Here is a 19,183-nt window from a genome sequence, read left to right on the forward strand (position 1 = left end):
TTCCAAGCTGTAAAGTGCTTTGAGATCGAAAGATGAAATGCGCTACATAAGGGCGATGTGTGACAAATGCAAACTTTTCATTTGAAACGGAAGGTTCCAAGCAGAATAGCCAACCTAGATACGAGCAAGAATTGCAAGAAGTATTCATATTTGCCACTAGTTCTCAAGAGCCTCTCTGTGATTCTATTGCATGGAAGGGCTAGAGCAGGGGTAGGCAACCTATGGCACACGGCCGAAGGCAGCACGCGAGCTGATTCTCAGTGGCACTCACACTGCCCGGGTCCTGGCCACCGGTCTGGGGGGGGCTCTGCATTTTAATTTAATTTTAAATGAAGCTTCTTAAACATTTTAAAAACCTTATTTACTTTACATCCAACAATAGTTTAGTTCTGTATTATAGACTTATAGAAAGAGACCTTCTAAAAACGTTAAAATGTATGACTGGCACGCGAAACCTTAAATTAGAGTGAATAAATGAAGACTCGGCACACCACTTCTGAAAGGTTGCCGACCCCTGGACTAGAGCATGCCTCATCAATTGTAGCATTTTGCAGTAGGGATTCAGCAATGCCTCTTTGTGATGAGAAAGGCTTATCAGAAAGCTAGTTTGTCAGCTGTGCCATGCCACCTAGGCTGTGGGAGGGCCTGAGTTGTGAAGCCAGTGTGTGAGATGCTTTCCCTTCACTGGCAGGCATGCCATACATCAGATCTTCTCACATCCCTTATTCCGCTTTGTGCAAGCATTCTCCATTCATTTGTGCTTGGCATTACCCAATAAAATGAAAAATAGTTCAGGCTTCTATTAACTTGAATTGAATTCCACTCGATCTATTAAAAGAATGTCACAGATGGGAAAAAATACCATTCAATGTGCGACAGAGTGTAATTCATTCGTTGCCGAAAGGACCCTCCGTGCGATCACACTTTGATGCCCTCCACTTTCAATCCACCTGTGAGTGCTGATTCTCTTCCATTCTATTAAATTACTTAATTCTGTGCAAGTCAGCTCGTCCTTGATCCTTTTATTTCTTCCTTTTTTACCTCCTCTTGTAGATAATCATTTTTCCTTACCCAAATGGCTGCTGCTCTGAGTCATTGGTTCAGCTTTATTTTAGGTTTGGGGGGGGGTTAATGGTGAGACGAACCCAAAGATATGGTGATAGGTACTAGAAAGGCAGTTTTACATTCACCTCTTGAAGTTAGTTGGGGAATATGTACAATCACAAGCTAGGCAAAGAACTCCCCTATTGACAAGGAAGCCAAAAGCACCTCTTTGCACGTTGTTTATTCCAGCCGCTCCCTGAAATAATTTGTGCTCGTGAAAAGAATCACAGGTGAGCTTGTTTCTCATGGAATATGTGAAAGAGTGGAGCTGAGTGGTGCATGGTGACTCTGAAACTGGGCAGGCAAAATTGACCTGCAGATGTCCACTATGAGCCAGTTAAGCTCATACTGTATCTGTTTTAATACAGGGCAGGCAAATCCTAACCTGAGGAGACTTCACTGTGGTAGACATCCCTGTAATCTTCCCACCTTTCAGGAAACCAGGATACTCAAGCACTAGCATGTTAGGTGCTTGTTGACACTTATGGATACTGCATTCATTCTGTAGCACAGTAAGAATTGCATAACATCCCACAGCATCTCCTGCTATGAATAGAATTGTGCCCTAGGACATAAGTAAGGCTCTCATTGATTTGGGATCAAGGGAAACCTTGTGTATACATCTGAGAGCATAATTTAGCCCTATATATTGTAAGTATAGATAAGAGGATGAGGGAAAGGAAAGGATGGAAGAATATATAATGTAAAACCAGACACATAATATATTGTTCCATGATCCAGTCCGATAGATTTCTTTCCAGTCGTGTTTGAAATTCAACATGCATCCATCTTGCCACCTTGCCTGCACAATGCGTGTTTCAGTTCTTTGAAATCTTCTTAAGAATGCTTCTTTTAAAAGATAGCTATTATACCTGCTTTCTGAATTTGTATTGTCCATTATTTAAATCCAGATCTAGAAAAACATTATTGGTAACGCTGCTTGATAGGTTTAGGCTTTCAAAAGCCGCAGCGCAGTTGGGACAATTTGAATCTCAATGCCTTAGCAGGTTGGCCTAATCATTGCCAAAAGATAGTCAGCTATTCAAACGTATGCTAATTTTTCATGTATTAGACTATTCTCTCTGTGATGCATTTTTTTTGGCTGTGTATATATATGCTTATGATTAACCCCTTCCATGTCTAAACAGTGACAGAAAGTAATATCACATACTGCTACATTGGCTTGGCCACACCTTGATATCAACATTATTCACGTGACTACTATAGAAACGTAATATTTCTCAGTGCACGTGAACAGAAATAATGACATACGAATGGAAATACAGAAATATGGTTTGCATTCTTCTGACATCATCCACATATTTAGTGTGTCATATTTACCCCAGTGTAGATCAAAGGAATTCCATTCAAACTAGTGGTGCTACACCAGTTTACTGAGACCGAAAACATGCCCTCACTGGTTGCTCATTTGATTGATATTAATTACATCCTTCATTAATCTTGTGATGTTGCTGCACCCACCTCTCTTTTCAGTGACCTCTGCTTTAGAACCTCATTCTCAATTGCTATATCTAAGCTTGTTTATATAGGGGAATTGACCAGGAAAACTATTGTGGAATCCACTGTTCTGCAATAGCTATTCTGGAATAGCTTCCCATGTGGACATTCTATTTTGGAATAAAAGTCACTTAATTCCAGAATAATTAATGCATATCCAAAGCGGAGTAATTATTCTGAAATAAAATCCACCTTTTTTTCCAGAATCGTGTGTCCCTGCCGAAAGTTATTCCAGAATAGCTAATGCAGTCAATTTCTCCATACGGACAAGCCCTAAGCCTTTTTAAATGTCACTTTGTGCCCTGCTGGATTGCTACTTTACTTTCTGTGATAGATGGGACTTACAGTACCACATCTCCAAAGGTTGTATGTGCCCATTCTTGCCCAGACACTATGGTATTGGGAGCCTTATTGTATCCAACAAACAATCCATCCCTTAGATGGCCAAACCCACTTTTAGCAATGACAGGAGTATGGAAAAATCATTGCTTTAAAGCTCTTGCAGTTCCGTGTTCTGATCTGTTCCTCTGTCCCCGCAGGGTACTGATGAAGTACTGACTGTCTGTAGCAATTCTCAAGCAATATGGACTGGAGATGAAAATGATTGAAGTCCCTGACTTGGTGACAATCTGTCATCTGTGAAACTTGCCCGCTGATAGGGGATTTATCAGGCAAAATGTGTTATGTGTTTGAATACAAAGCTGGATGCTGAAGTGGATATGGTGGTGTCCGTTGGTCTCTTTCATGTCTAGATCATTGGCTCTTAGACTCTTCACCTGAAAACATTTCATCCCAAGTTTAATCATTCCTAAATCTTGTCTGCTTTACAAGTACTGAATATTGCTTTGCTCCTGTAGTACTCTCCAGAGTGCCTGCAGATAGATGCTCCTTCCTCACCAGTAGTGCTTTATGCAATTACTTGTATTATCCATCTCTCTCCCTGCTGTAGGCTTTCCTGATAATTTTCACAGCTCTTCTAGCTGTTTCTTCATTCCCCAGACACCCCTGGAAAGATCATAGAGAAAAGGCTCAGAGAATCCAGTCTCTCTACTCCATCCTTTCAAACATCAGCTGCAACATTTCCAAACTCAGAGAGTGTTTGGGATTTTTCTGAGACCGACTTTAAGATGAGGTTTCAGAGTAGCAGCCGTGTTAGTCTGTATCTGCAAAAAGAACAGGAGTACTTGTGGCACCTGAGAGACTAACAAATTTATTTGAACATAAGCTTTCGTGGGCTACAGCCCACTTCATCGGATGCATAGTATGTTTCATTCTATGCATCCGATGAAGTGGGCTGTAGCCCACGATAGCTTAAGATGAGGGTCTTTTTGTGCCTGTTTTAAGGATGGTCTCACTGCTTTCAAAGAAAGGTGCATCTTTGAGTGCCTTATTCATCTGGGGACAAGTTCTGCCTTTGTTACTCTGGAGTCAATCTGGAGTAACACTGTTGACTGCAGTAAAATTACTGCAGATTTACACTAGTGTCATCAAAGGGTGGATTGGGGCCTATATTTCCCAGAGCTGAGCCTTTCTGGGCTTTGTGGCAATCTTCTGCCCAGATAATCCTGGGCATAGTTTAGCAAAGGTTTGCTAGAAAAGGAAGTTTAAGTGATGCTTATTTTGGCTCATCTCTTCTCTCCAAACTCATTCTTTGTTCAAATTTAATTTTAAAGGCCAATTAAAATGACATTTCAATTCAGCCTTCTGTTCATTTTGCTATATTAATCAATGTTAAACTTAAAAGGCATAATGTTGGGGAACTATGGATACTAATATCTCTCTCCCTCTGTCTGCCTTGTCTGTTTAAACCATCAGCCTTTTGGGGTAGCAACTGTCTCTTACTCTGTGTCTGTACAGCACCTAACACTCTGACACTACTCTATCACAAACTATAAGAATAACAGGTTTCAGAGTAGCAGCCGTGTTAGTCTGTATCCGCAAAAAGAAGAACAGGAGTACTTGTGGCACCTTAGAGACTAATAAATTTATTAGAGCATAAGCCTCTAAGGTGCCACAAGTACTCCTGTTCTTCTTTTTATAAGAATAACAAGTGGGCCAACCATAAATCCGAATGGGAAACAAAACATACAGTGCAGCTTTTGGTGATCCATATGGCCGCTTCTTGAGGCCATGAGGTTTTCTTCTGCACCTTGCTCAGTACAGGTTGCCTCTTAGGAGCTTTCTGGGACTGAGTGATCCAGTACCTTGTGCCCCCTCCTGCCTCTGACCAGAGGCCAGAAGTGAATTTCCCTTGCCCCCAAGGAGACCTGCCAGGGTTGCCCAAATAACAGCCAGAATCCAAAAGCTTCTTAAGAAAAGCAAGTTCTGTTGTAAGTTACAAGAGCAAAGGCAAGTGGCATCTCTAGCCTAAGGCCCGGATAACAGCCTTCGCCAGGCAGGCTAAAATCTTGAGTTATAGTTCGATTAAGCAACTATGTCTTTATGTCTTAGAGTTTAGTGTCTCCTGGGCAGTAACTTAGAGCATCACAAATAGGACCTGTCTTTATTGCCACTTCTTTCTTGAGAAAGCTCCCTAACTCCGCCCTCCTTCTGACATGCCACATCTGCCAGATCAGAGGTGGCCAACCTGTGGCTCCGGAGTTGCATGCGGCTCTTCAGATGTTAATATGCGACTCCTTATAGACACCAACTCCAGGGCTGGAGCTACAGGCACCAACTTTCCAATGTGCCAGGGGGTGCTCACTGCTCAACCCCTGGCTCTGCTACAAGCCCTGCCCCCACTTCATCCCTTCCCGCCCCCTCCCCTGAGCCTGCAGTGCCCTCGCTCCTCCTCCCCCCCAGAGCCTACTGCACGCCACAAAACAGCTGATCGAGAGGTGCGGGGAGGGAGGAGGAGGCACTGATGGGCAGAGCTACCGGTGGGTGGGAGGCGCTGGGTGCGGGATGGGGGAGCTGATGGGGGGGCTGCTGACGTATTACTGTGGCTCCTTGTCAATGTACATTGGTAAATTCTGGCTCCTTCTCAGGCTCAGGTTGGCCACCCCCACCCCAGATGTTTGCACAGAAGGGGTGCGAGAGGGGGGAGCTTGACACACAGCCACTGCTTCCCCTTTCCATCCTCCCCCACCCATTTGCAGCACTCTTTTGGCCCCCTATGCTCATGTTTAGGGGCGGGGTCAGCAGCTAACCCATGTCACTAGGAAGATAACTTTTTCCCTGGTCCCTTTCAAGTCATCTTCTGCCACCATCATACTGCTGCTGTAGTGCTCCAGAGAGGAATGTTCACTACACCAGCCAGGGCACTACGGCAGCTGCTTCATATGCCATGTTGCTAATTTGTGCAATATATGGTTCTTTTCTTAAAGCCCCAGCTACTGGAGTCATGGGAATACATAAGAATTGCCGCTTTCTTTAAAAAAAAGAAGTTTCCAGCCCTTGTGGTTGTGGAGAAAAACTTGAAAATGTGAGAAAGCATAGCCTAACGGCTCAGAGAGCAGAAGGCCTATAAAAAGAACCCCAACTTTATTATTTTCTAAAAACTCGGTTTGTGGAGGGGGTGGGTTGACTCATGATTTGTCAGTACTTAGGGTAGGCAGTAGTGTATATAGATCCTTCACATGGAAGAGCTAGGCTATTAAATTACTATCTGTCAATAGTGCCTGGAATTAGGTGAAGGAAGTCTCTTTTTACTCCTCCGTTTCCTCACGTTTTAGCGTGGGACGGTGTCCCAAGCACAGAACTACCATTGCACCTACAACCGTAGGGCCAGTGGTGGCAGGTGTCGTTTCATTGACTGCAGTGAGAATTGAGTCCTTGGGTCAGATCCCCCCGCTGGTGTAAATTAGCATAGCTCCATTCATAAGGATCTGGCCCCATGTATCTGAGGGCAAGAAATGGGCCAAATATGGTTCCAGCTAATTATCTTATCTATTTAACTGGGCCCCTTTACTGTAGTTCCCAAGCATCTCGCAGTCTTTAATGTACTTATCCCCACAAGGCCCTGGTGGATAGGGAAGAGCTCCTGCCCTCAATGTATAGAGGCACACGTATGCATTTCAGTGGGATTTAGGCACCTAAATACCTTGGAAGATCTGGGCCAAAGAATCTAAGGGTACATCTACACTACCCGCCGGATCAGCGGGTAGTGATCGATCTATCGGGGATCGTTTTATCGCGTCTATTGTAGACGTGATAAATCGATCCCCGATCGCTCTGCGGTCGACTCCTGTACTCCACTGCAGCGAGAGGTGGAAGCGGAGTCGACGGGGGAGCGGCGGCAGTCGACCCCCGCGCCGTGAGGACATGAGGTAAGTCGACCTAAGATACGTCGACTTCAGCTACGCTATTCTTGTAGCTGCAGTTGTGTATCTTAGGTCGATCCCCCCCAGTGTAGACCAGGCATAAGTGACTTTCCCAAGATCTCACAAGGAGTCTCTGACAGCACTGGGAACTGAACCTTAGTCTCTTCAGCCCCAGACGCACACTCCGCCACGCCTCACCCATGAGGCCTCTCCCCTTCCTTTCTCCCCTGGTTCCAGTTTGTAAGATAAGAACTTCATTTTGCCATGGCCTTGACACAGATTGCGGCTCGGCTGGATTGTTCAATGTCTATGCATCAGCCCTCGGGATGGCTAAAGCAGTTCAAACAAAACAAGCTCTGACCCAAACCTTCGCCCAAAGTACTAGGCCAACTGAATCCAAAGTTATGTTGTGATTCATAAGCGTTTGGCTAATGTGTTTTTAACACACAGTTTTGTAGCTTTCTGCATATCCTGGCCTCCTCTGGGATGGAAAGAGCATGAGAAGAGATGACCCTGTGATATTTCAAACCTGACTGAAATCAGGCGGCACAGGGAGGGGGCCCCTAAAACAACCCATTTTTGTGGGATTTCAAGCCTGCTATTTCAAACCTCCATTAGCAAGCTGCTCTCAAATGTGTAGGTGCAAATTCACCCCTGGCACAAGGCCTAAATACCACTTAAATCCTGAAAACAGCACTTCCGGGGGATGTTAAGTGGTGCATGGAGCTGAATTCTACCTGTACACTTCGATGCAAACAGTCCTTGCATATCTGTGAATTGGATTCAGCCCTGTGTGTTTAAATTAGTTTTTTAATCTGATAGGCAGATTTGATATATTCTTTGAGAAGCTATGAATTTATGAAAAAGGACACAGCGTACGCAGATGCCTGCACTTATGTTACAAACCACTTAGCAACAATAAACCTTGATTGCAAACTTTTATATTTGTCAATCACAATATGGATCAAGATGTTCCAGAAAGACTTTTCTAAATTGACTGACAGGTCACAGCAGCACATTTAATTTTATGTAACGTGTTTGTTTAATTAAAACGTCACTGCCGCATGTGTAGGCGGATTGGAGGGAGGTTGTTTTGTAGAGAACTGCTTATCCATACAACACTTCTACAGGGTAGATTTGAGCGTACTTTAATTAAAAGAGCTTTATTATTTCAGATTTTTTTAATTGATGGAGCTGTGGTCATCTTGTACTTCCCAGGGATGTGTTTGACTTCTATATACCTATGTATTTTGGTGTTAATGTACAGCAAAACTGCATACTGCCAGGTGTATGCTTCCACTATCTTATATACTTATTGAGTGTGTGTGTGTGTGTGTATGTATATATAGATTCATAGATTTTAAAATCCAACAGGACCATTAGATTAGCTAGTCTGACCCCCCTGTATAACACAAACCATAGAATTTCACCCAGTTACCCCAGTGTTGAGTGCAATAACTGGTGTTTGACTAAAACATAACTTCCAGAAAGGAAGACCTCAAGAAATGGAGCGTTAAACTCTGCAACCGTTTCAATACCTTGGGTTCAGCATTGATGCATGATGGGAATATAAATGCAGATGTTAAGAGTCACATGGAGCGCTCTTGGTAGAAATGGGATGGGTTGATAGGAATTCTCTGCAATAAGAATAAGCCAAGTAAACTAAAGAGCAAAGTGTATAAGATCATAATCGGCCAGCCATGATGTACAGGTTGGAATGCTGGCCAATGAAGGAGAGAGAAGAACAACTATATTACACTGCTGAAATAAGCATCCTCAGGTGGATGCAGCGTAAGATGAGAGCTGATGACCGCTTACTTTGCTTAAGAGCCTTTGGTGAGGGACCTTGTCCAAGGCTTTCTGAAAATCTAAGTAGACTCTATCCACTGGATCCCCCTGGCCCACATGCTTGTTGACCCCCTGTGACGTTATCGATCCTGGCTTTGGACTAGCCCTTAGCAGGCATTCAGAGCGCTTTGGGATCGCAAGCCTGCCGGTCTCTCTCTAAGAGCTGCGCTCTGGCTGCACCACCAGTTACCGGCTCAGCGCAGGGAGCGCCGGGGGACATTCTCTGACCTGTGCTATGCAGAGGGTCAGACCAGATGATCGTAACAGTTCTGTCTGGTCTTGACACCTGAGGCTGCAGAAGCCTCTCTCTCACGTTGCTGTTGAGCGTCCGCTGTAGGAGCCGGGGTCCCAAGAACCACGGCACTGAGGAAAGTGCAGGATGGTGCCTGTCTGAGACCCACGTCCCTTGGGGGGCAGCCCAACAGGCTGGCACGACAGGAAACATTACCTCCAGGAAGGCTTGGCCAGCAAACACTGTGTCCCAGAGCTGGGATCCGTTGGTGCCCTGGAACAGAAGAGTGTGCACTGAGAAGCTGCTTTTCAATCCGCCCTAGGCTTCCCGCTCACCCCTACAGGCCACGCTGCCTGCAGGCACCACCATGCTGTACCCATGGGCCCCACAGACAGAGAAGGCTATAGGGCACACTGGCTGGCTGCAGTCACATGGCACAGGCACCGCCACGGTGCACCAATGGGCCTCGTGCACAGGGGGCTGCAAGGGATAGTCGATTTCCTGGCTACCGGGAAAGGGAAAAGGATGCTGCTTTCTATGTGTCCTACCCAGGTACCCAAGGATTCGGTTTGGCCTTGAGACAGTAAACCACACTAGAAAAGGTATCCCATAGACCATGGTGAGAAGAGTGGTATGAAGCCTTGGCTGGGTAGATAGAAAGGGATGGCATTACACCTGGGGCAGGTGAAGCACAGAAATGTAGGATTGGAAGGGACCTCGATAGGTCATCTAGTCCAGTCTGCTGCACTGAGGCAGAACTACCAGTTATCTAGACTATCCCTGACAGGTGTTTGTAATCTCCTGGAGGCCTTGCTTACACATTGAATGGGAGAGGTGACAAAACTGAATCCTGCTATATCCCACATTTGAGAGTCCGTGGGGAAGAAAATTACATACCCAATACCCCCCTCTAGGCTCTGCCAGAGGACCCCTCTCCTCTCCAATGAGGAACTGTAAGCAAGTGGGCTAAATTACTCCCAGTAAGTGGTTTCAAGGGCTGCTGATAGATCTGATAACCAGTGTGGATGCTTTTTCTGGCATCCATCTTCTAGAAATAGATCATCAGACAAAAATGTCATGGTCCTCTCCAGGTCATAGCCTGGTCTCAGATCTAGCTAATGAGGATCCAGGAGCTTCATAGACTCCAGATGCAACCAGAACAGCCTCCTAACTATTGTCTCCATGATCTTCCCTAAACAAGGGAGTTCTGAAACCCAGACAATACTTGGCGAGACTGTCAAAGTTAAACGATGCTTTCTTGTGTCAGGCTGAAGTACTGCTAGTTGAACTCAGCTGGTGTCTTGCCTCCTCAAAAGGAAGCATGAAGGGAAACCCACAAAGAACCCAGGACAAAACTGTCAAAAGTACTTCAGTAACTTACAAGCCTAAATTCTGTTGACTTTCAAAACATTGTCCCCAGTGCCTTCATGGAGTTCTTTTTTCAGCCTCGAGGTAGGTAGGTCCCTTCACAAGCAATTAGATGCTGAATTCCCAGAATATCTTCTGCCTCGTTAAGTGAGGCTAGATAAAACCCTACTAAAAGAAGATTGAGCTTTTGCCCTCTTCTTCTCCAACACTGTCTACATGGTGTCAGCCTGACGAGCTCGAATACAGTCTGTCTCCTCCCAAATGAAAGTCAAAAATGTCAGAAAAGAGAGAGAAACTCTGCCCTGTTTCACATTCTGAATGTATCAGCCTGTCCACTACTTTGATCTGTTCCGCTCGCCTAGACTTCATGGATGTGATGGTAGAGGAGAAGATAATATCTTGGACTCCCCCACCTCCACAGCACAGGAAGAAAAAATCTCTCCTGGCAACTATTGATCAGACTCCAAATGAGTTTTCCACCAGTGGGACTGGCCTCTGACCTTGCTGCCTCATCAGTTGTATGATGGAGACAAGGGGACCTGCTAAGATGGTGAGGGGGAAGGATAATGTCTCTTGTAGATGCCAGTCCATGTATGCTTATGTTTAAGGGTTTTATAATATCTCAGAAAGCCATCAGAGGAGTCGTCGAAGGATTGAGAAACCCAATCCCTCAAATTCTGGAACCCTTTGGAGGGGTGTTACCAGCTTTCCTGGGAGAATAACAACTCCATCCCCATAAAGTAGTGATGGTACAATAGAGTGCCATAGAATAGATGTCTTAATAAATTGATAGCACCAGATTAAGAAATTACATCATTAGACAGATAACAGACGAGTTAGCAAAGAAGGATAATCAGGGAGGATTGGAATGGCTAATCTCATTGGCCTTGGAGTTAGGTACAATGCAAGGATAAATTTGTCCAATTTTTGGATTCAGAGCATCTTCCCCTTTTAGCCCAAGCACTATCTATCTCACACAATCTATTATGCTAAAAGTGGCCTATTGTGAATTTATCAGCTTGGAAGCCTGTTCATTATAGCAGCCAGCTATGAATCACCATCTAAATGGTTAGTCATCCACCTGGCCATCTATCAAAACAGTCTTCACAATATTCATTCTGAACCTGAGGGACATGCATTAGGAGTGCCTCAGAACTGCTGAATGAATGTGACTCTGTGGGTGGAGGTTTAATTGTGTATCTAGTATTGGTTTCACTGCCTGATGGCTGGTGGCCTACAAAGAGAATGTAAGCACTACTACTGGAGATTACCCTTTAGTGCAAGGTCATGCGAGGGACAAAATCTTCCCTTTCAGGCCCCAGAGTAGCAGCACCGCCTCAGGGCTGCAGTAACCTCTCCTGCAAATGAAGAAATGACTGCAGCGTGAGTAAGAACACCCATGCCAACTTTAAATCTAGCCGGTGCGGGTAACAGTGGTAGTGAGCCCACACCACCCCATCTTATCTGTCCTAGTACAAGCCCGCTGGGGACCTTGGATACATACTCAGGGTCCGTGCCGCTACATATTCACTACTACTGTTACTCACGCTAGCTAGATTAAAGCTAACACAGGTGTAGCTACCTGCGATGCAATCACACCTCCATTTACAGTGTAGACATACCCTAGATCCTGCCTCTCTCCTAGACAGGGATGTTGTGACTAGTGGAACCCCAACCCTTGACCCTGTCACTCCAAACTGTACTAGGGTAGAAGGAGCTTCGTGGCCCAAAGGAGGTGCCGGTGCCTGGAGTAGGCTCCCTGCGCTTTTGGCCCCCATTTGTGGAACTGGGCTAGTCCTACTGTCTGCTGGACATTCTATACTCCAGTGGAGAGGCGCTGGGTTTGTCCTGATGTCCGCACCATGTGCTGTGTGTCCTTAAAACTGTGCAAAACCCACATTGTCTTCATGAAGATTTTCATGCATAGAAATACATCGCTCTAGTTATCTTAGAAAATAAACCCCAGCGGTCCAGTCTGATTAATGGCAAACACCCATCCATTCATTACCAGGATTTGCTAAATTGGTGCCAAAAGGCTAGTTTCCTGAAAAATGATTAAATTGTAATATGATGAACTGGAAAAAAAGATTAGAAAAAAAGGAAAGAATGATGTGACATAAAATTCTTGGGTCACACCATCTGCAGACATGAAAAAAATGGCCATGTGAGCTGCTTTTCTTAAGATTAAATAATCAATTGCATTGATTCATGTAGGAGCTTTGACTTTTATTAAATTTAGTTACTTCCCTTGCAACATTTATGTGTGGCTATTAACCAATGGCAATATTTAATCGGGGGCTCCTTTAAATAGAGATGATGCCACAGTCCACTTAGCTCTGACCTGTCATGTGGCCTATTGCCTTGGGCAGTCGACCTCCATTGTTTGCAGCAATGTATCTTTACTACATGAACATGCTTAACTGATCCCACTGTTGAGCGTGAATCAGTATGCTTGGCACACCCATTGGCTTTGATGACATGTGAGATTGTCTTTCATCATAACAGCAATGATGTGCACTACCAAACAGAAGACTTGGGTCGCCCCCAGGACAACTGATTCCGGGGAAGCCACGGAGGTGTATGCTCATCGACAAGAGCTAGTGAACGTTTCAAATCTAATTGCACTTTTCCTTGTTTGCCCAGTTAGTGTCCTTTTTGCCCTTTACACGGTTTGGAACAATGGAACGTGACTGCTCAGTTGACGGGGAGTTTTATTTACTGCAGATGGTGCATTGTTTGACATTGTAATGCTGCAGGGGACTCTTTCAATTATAATTTTAATGGGGTTTTTAAGCCAAACTTTATATTTTGAGCATAAACCAAGAATCCAGAATCAAAGACCTGCTTGTTTTTCTAATTCCTGTAGGTCCTCAGTTACGACGGTGAGGGACTTAGACAGACAGACAGTATACTGGCAAAAAGAGCCCGCCTAACACCCAGACTGCTGCAGCTGCAGTCAATGCAAATAAAGGAGAGGCAATCTGGTTGGGTGCCGGGGGAGATGAAAGAAACACTAAGGGCATGTTTCAGAGTAGCAGCCGTGTTAGTCTGTATCCGCAAAAAGAACAGGAGTACTTGTGGCACCTTAGAGACTAACAAATTTATTAGAGCATAAGCTTTCGTGAAGTGGGCTGTAGTCCACGAAAGCTTATGCTCTAATAAATCTGTTAGTCTCTAAGGTGCCACAAGTACTCCTGTTCTTTTTACTAAGGGCATGTGTATACTTACCTCCAGAGCAATCGATCCAGTGGGAGTTGATTTATCGCGTCTAGTGAAGACACGATAAATCAACCGCCAAGCGCTCTCCCGTCGACTCCGGTACTCCACCAGAGCGAGAAGCACAGGCAGAGTCGATGGGGGAGCATCAGCCATCGACCTACCACAGTGAAGACACTGCAGTAAGTCGATCTAAGTACGTCGACTTCAGCTAGGTTATTCATGTAGCTGAAGTTGCGTGACTTAGATCGATCTCCCCCTCCCCCCGTGTAGACCAGGCCTAACTGAATATTTAGTTAATAGCTTTGATTCTAACCTAGAGGATCTTCCTGCATAACTGTCAGACACTGTTCTGAATCTCTTTGGTGCATAGAGAGAATGATGAAAAAAGTCAGAGACTTGGTGCCGCACAGCTTGTCCTCTCCCCTAGATTACAGGGTGAATTTAATGGAACTTCCACCCAGCTTCTCCAGGAGTCATCCCCCAAATCCATTTGTTACCAAAAAACCAAGTTGCAAATTCAGTTATCTCAGTTCATAGCACAATGCTGGGAACTGGAACATAGCATGAGCTCATTCCATGCAGAAGGCAGATGGAACTTGTTAGTGAATTCATCGCTTGGACTTGTTTTTATGGAAACATGGGGATAACTCTTGGCCAGAGCCAAAGCCCATTGAAAATCAGTGTGAGCCTTTCCATTTACTTCAGTGGCCTTTAGTTCAGGCACTCTGAGTCTAGAAGCTGTATCGACCTAGCCACTACCAAAGCAATGTTGAACAGTCCAGAACCATATACAATCAGGTACAATGGTCATTACTGTGGTCATCCCATCATAACTACTGCAGCCTGTTCCTTTCTTATCTACCCAACACCTATATCATCTCCCTTCTATCCATATGAAATGCAGCTGCCAAGACCATTTCCCATTGTTCTCACGAAGCTGCCCCTTCTTCGAATGCATCCATTTGCTCCCTCTTTTCCACCAGATCATGTTCAAGCTTCATGTCTTCAACCCAAGATCCTTCCCACCCCTTTACCTATTTTATTATTATTTATGGGTTTTGCCCTAGCACCTAGAGGCCCCAAGTGATTGGGTCCCCACCGGGTCAAGGATGGTACAAACATATCTAGTTTTCTTTCATTCTGCCTACGACACATGAAACGTCCTCCCAAAACAGATCTGTAAGGCCGCTACACTCTTCTACTTCCACTTCTTCCTTAGCAAAAACTTCTGCTTGATGGCTGCAAGAAATTAGCCGACTACTATGGTCAAGGGAGAGTACTGCAGGTTTTATCCCTCTTTCTTCCCCTTCCATGATGGTCCCTATGGCTGGTAGTGGGAATGGAGGTGTCCACAGGAGTCTCTCCAGTAAGATGTGTTCCATAGTATGCAAAGGTTTGAGAATGCCTGGGGTAGGTCATTCAATCAGGAATCCGAAACCATAACCAGGTGACTTCCGTGACCAATCCCACAGCCCAGATTCTACAAACTGAATAGTGGACTACTCACAAAGAACAAACCCATGGTAACCCATAGGCCCAAATGTGTTGGTAAATAGTATTCGACAAACAATTCCAAGGGATGAACAAATTCAGGAAGGGCATGATCAGTTCGCAATTTGCAAAGGGTAGAAAGGATCAAATCACATGACTAAATTGTTTGCAACACATAGTTTGACCAAACAGTTGGAGCCTGGAGAACGGAACTCTGTGATCTAATAGCACAGACAACCTCTGTTATCTCAAGTGACTGATGCTTATAGAGACAAAGGTGCTAATTTCTCTTTCTCCGGGTGTTTGTGTGCGCTTCAGCCATTGATGCTGGTGTCTGTGTCTTTATGCCTCCGTATGCTATGATAGGCTAGTGTTGTGAATGTCAGGTCATTGATATACTAATGCTGTTGCTAGGAGCTGGTGATTGGCTCCAGAAATGCTAGATAGACAGGCACAGCATCTGTCGTAAAGAGATCAATTCAGATGTCAAGCAGATTATTTTTAAATGTCGGTGCTATTTTTCTATTGTCCTCTCACCATGAGCTTTATTAGTTGTTGTTTTTTAACATGCTGCTGTACCCGCCCCAGCTATTTTTTCCCTGAAATGCTCCATAGAAAAGTTCGGTTTTAGCTGAGCGCTGCCAGAGTTTCAGTTCTGAGCATAGTGAGGTGAGGTAAATTTAGAATTACCCTTTTCTGCTTGGGCTTTAGACACATCGGGCTAGATGCACAATAGGCTTGAGGTACCTAACTGCCACTTTAAGTACCTAAATCCCAGAAACAGGCCCCACAGGGATGCACAAAGCCCCCGCTCGGCTGCCCCCAAATGCCATAGGTGATGTCTACACTGCATTGTAATCCTGGGTCTGTGGGATCCAGGCTTTTGGACTCAGTGTTTCCAAGCCTAGACTTTTGCAGTAAAAGTTCCCTAGGTGCCTATATTTCACCTCCGAGCATGCGCACGGCCACCTCATGCCAGGCGGCTGGCCCCAGACCCCTAGCACTGTGCGCAAACTGAGAGAAGACAGCTGTTCCTCACCTAACTCTCCTGTGGGACCTGAGCCCATAAAAGTGGTCAGACCTCACCTCCAGGAGCAGGCCCCTAGAGGGTGAGCTTACACAAACAGCCAGAGGAAGAGGTGATGCTGGCACCCACCTTATAACTTTCAGCCCAGTGGTTACAGCACTCACCTAGTATGTGGGAGACCCCAGTTCAAGTCCCACCATTGCCTGCAGAGAAGAGGTCTGAACAGGGATCTGTCCCCTCTCCAGCGTGTGCTCTCTCCACTGGGCCATGGGGTGTTCTGATATGCAATGCCCTCAGTCTTCAGCGCTGTATAAATGAAGTGGGGAGAGCAATTGTGTGGGCTGCTGGCTAGAGCTCTGCCCTGGGAGCTGGCTGGCCCAGTGCTCCAGTGACCTTTTTTTAATAATCCAGGCTGGAACAGCTTCAACAGGAGAGACTGGGGCAGCCCCACATCAGGATATCCCGTAGCCCAGGGGTGAGGACGCCCCTCTGAGAGGTGGCAGATCCCAACTCACATCCCTGCTTCCCCTCAAGACTTGACCCAGGTGTCTCCCATTGTAACCACTGGGCTGAAAGTGAGAAGGTGAACAGTGACCTCATCACCTCCTGCTACAATGACATAGGTGCCTAATGCCTAAAGAGGTTTGCAGCTGAGAGTCCCAAGCTCAGGCAGGTGCCTCCCGGCAGCCCAGACTTTAGGCGCCTATCTCTGAGAGGAGAGGGGCTTATCATGTATCCTTCTCCTTGGCATCCCCATTGGCTAGCTGAGGCAGCTCCTCGCCTAATGTGTTGGCTTTTATGAATCCCATTCTGAGGCGCCCGTCTTTCTCCATTCATGGTAGAGGGAGCTCAGGTGCTGTGAATCCCAGTGATTGTCCAGGTGCCTAAAAGTTAGGCCTGGTGATGCTCAGTGGCACCATGTCTATTTTTCCTTGTGACTCTAACCCATGCTGCGCATTGTTGGATTCAGCGTGGCACTGCCAAGTGTGTGTCAGCTCATCTCCTTAAACATGCAGCACATTTACACCCGTATGGCCCGTAATGGTAGCTTCAGCTGTACAGCTCGGCACTGCAGTTATTGCCCGTTGTCCTGTCTCAAGTAAAGAGCGGTCTCGCGAATGCGTGCAAACCACTGCTTGTTCAGATTCACGTCTTTATCTCCAGGTCACTCTATTTGACTTGATTGGCTTGAAGCTCAATTGATAAATCTAATCTGGCTTCATTATCCAGGTAAGTATCTGGTCAAAACAGATTGCTCAGAAGCATACGGGGCCATTAAATAACTTATTATTTCCATGACCCACCAGCGTGCTGCTCTGCAAGCACCTGGGATGCATTAGTTATGTCAGGACTGTCAAGCTGTCTGTGAGATAATTATCAGGCTACACAGGACAGCCACTCAAGCGTCCTTCTGTATTACAGGGGATGATTCACTGATTGGGTGGGCTTAAGTTGGCCTCCTGCACAGGGATGGATTTCACTCCGGGAGGAATCTCTTCCCTAACGAAACCTAGGCATCTGGTGACATTTTGTGTATGTGTGCATATGGAATGTGCAAAGGGAGGTCTCGAATGTGCTGCAGAAGGAAGGAAGGGGAAAGCCCACATTCAGTACAGGATAGTTCCAACCGCCCCATTACGCCTTAGATTCTGTATGACCCACAGCACATTTGGGTGCCATCCTTGTGTTATCACAGAAATGGAAGGGACCTTGAGAGGTCATCAAGTCCAGCTCCCTGCACTGAGGCCGGGCCAAGGAAACCTAGACCATCCCGGGCAGGTGTTTGTCCAACCTGTTCTTAAAAACCTGCCATGACGGGGATGCTCATAACATTATTGTGTGTGTTCACCTAGAAACAGAAGGGGGGAAATATCCCTTCACTGCTCTATATTGAACCACCTTGGGCTGCCTACAGGCAACATCAGAGGCATAACCAAGACCCCAGGTTATGACTTGACTTTCTCACCACTCTGCATCTGTGTAGCACATGTCAGCATCTGTCTTTCTGCCGCTCCCATAGGCCAGGGGGCTCTTTTTGTACGATACACGGTCAATAAAAGGAACTAACTAACCATTATTGGCCTGCTTCTGACATAACTGCAGAAGACCTACTCCATAGAATATCAGGGATCGAAGGAGATCATCTAGTCAAACCCACTGCTCAAAGCAGGACTAATTCCCAGACATATTTTTACCCCAGTTCCCTAAATGGCCCCCTCAAGGATTGAACTCATAACCCTAGATTTAACAGGCCAATGCTCAAACCACTGAGCTATCCCTCCCTAGGGAGTGGTTAATAGTCTCTTTTATATGGGTAAAAATCACCATTTCATAATTCAAGTCTCTTTTTATGACGGTTATGGAAATTAGACTAGGAAAACAAGGAATGTGGGTAGCACCCAATTTGTAGTGTGTGCAAGTTTCAGAGTGGGCAGCAACTTACAGGGACACTTCAAACTCACACTGCGGTCTGAAGACGTTTTGCCTACAATTGTTACATACAAGTCTTACGATTTTGTATTAGCGCGGCACCTAAAGTCTTCAAAAGAAACCGTGGCCCCATCGTGACAGTGCACACACAGAGTAAGAGACAGCCCCTGTTGTGAAGAGCCTACCCTCGAAATAGACCAGACAAAGGGTGGGGGGAAGGGAAGCATTATCAGCCCTTTGACAGATGAGGCACAGAGACACTAACTCATTGCCCAAGGTCACACAAGAAGTATGTGGCAAAGTCAGGAATCGAACCCAGGCATGAGACCCTTGTTGCCACTTTACACCTGATAAAAGGGCTGGAGCGGCATAAAGAGGCTCTAAGGGTACAGCTACACAGCAGCTAGACACACGCGGTTGGCCCGTGCCAGCCGATTTGGGCTGCAGGGCTGTTTCATTGCTGTGGAGACTTCTGGGCTCGGGCTGGAGCCCAGGCTCTGGGGCTCTCCCATCTCACAGAATCCTAGAGCCCAGGCCCCATCTTGCGCCCGGATGCCTACATTGCAATGAAACGGCCCTGTGAGCCCAAGCCAGCCGGCACAGGCCAGCCACAGGTTTTCCATTGCAGTAGACACATACCCTCTCAGCCCCGGTTCTGGCTGCCGGAGAATCCCCCGGCTAACG

At 45.9% G+C, this 19,183-nt stretch overlaps 1 protein-coding gene across 10 annotated transcripts in view; it reads left to right on the plus strand.

Annotated features, from left to right (window-relative positions):
* Window positions 1-19,183, plus strand: part of CRHR2 (corticotropin releasing hormone receptor 2) — a 268,734-nt gene that overhangs the window by 247,019 nt on the left and 2,532 nt on the right. The window contains exon 13 of one of the 10 annotated variants that reach the window (XM_065582667.1): window positions 17,234-17,299. The exons of 8 other annotated variants lie outside the window; for them this stretch is intronic. In XM_065582667.1, the coding sequence (XP_065438739.1) occupies window positions 17,234-17,272 (39 nt within the window). In that variant the 3' untranslated portion in view covers window positions 17,273-17,299. Of the gene's footprint in view, window positions 1-3,161; window positions 3,341-17,233; window positions 17,300-19,183 lie in introns of those variants that run through there. One more of the 10 variants, XM_042859768.2, reaches the window with a different exon arrangement.

The sequence above is a fragment of the Chrysemys picta genome, chromosome 2, assembly GCF_011386835.1.
Source record: "Chrysemys picta bellii isolate R12L10 chromosome 2, ASM1138683v2, whole genome shotgun sequence".
Lineage (NCBI taxonomy): Eukaryota > Metazoa > Chordata > Testudines > Emydidae > Chrysemys > Chrysemys picta.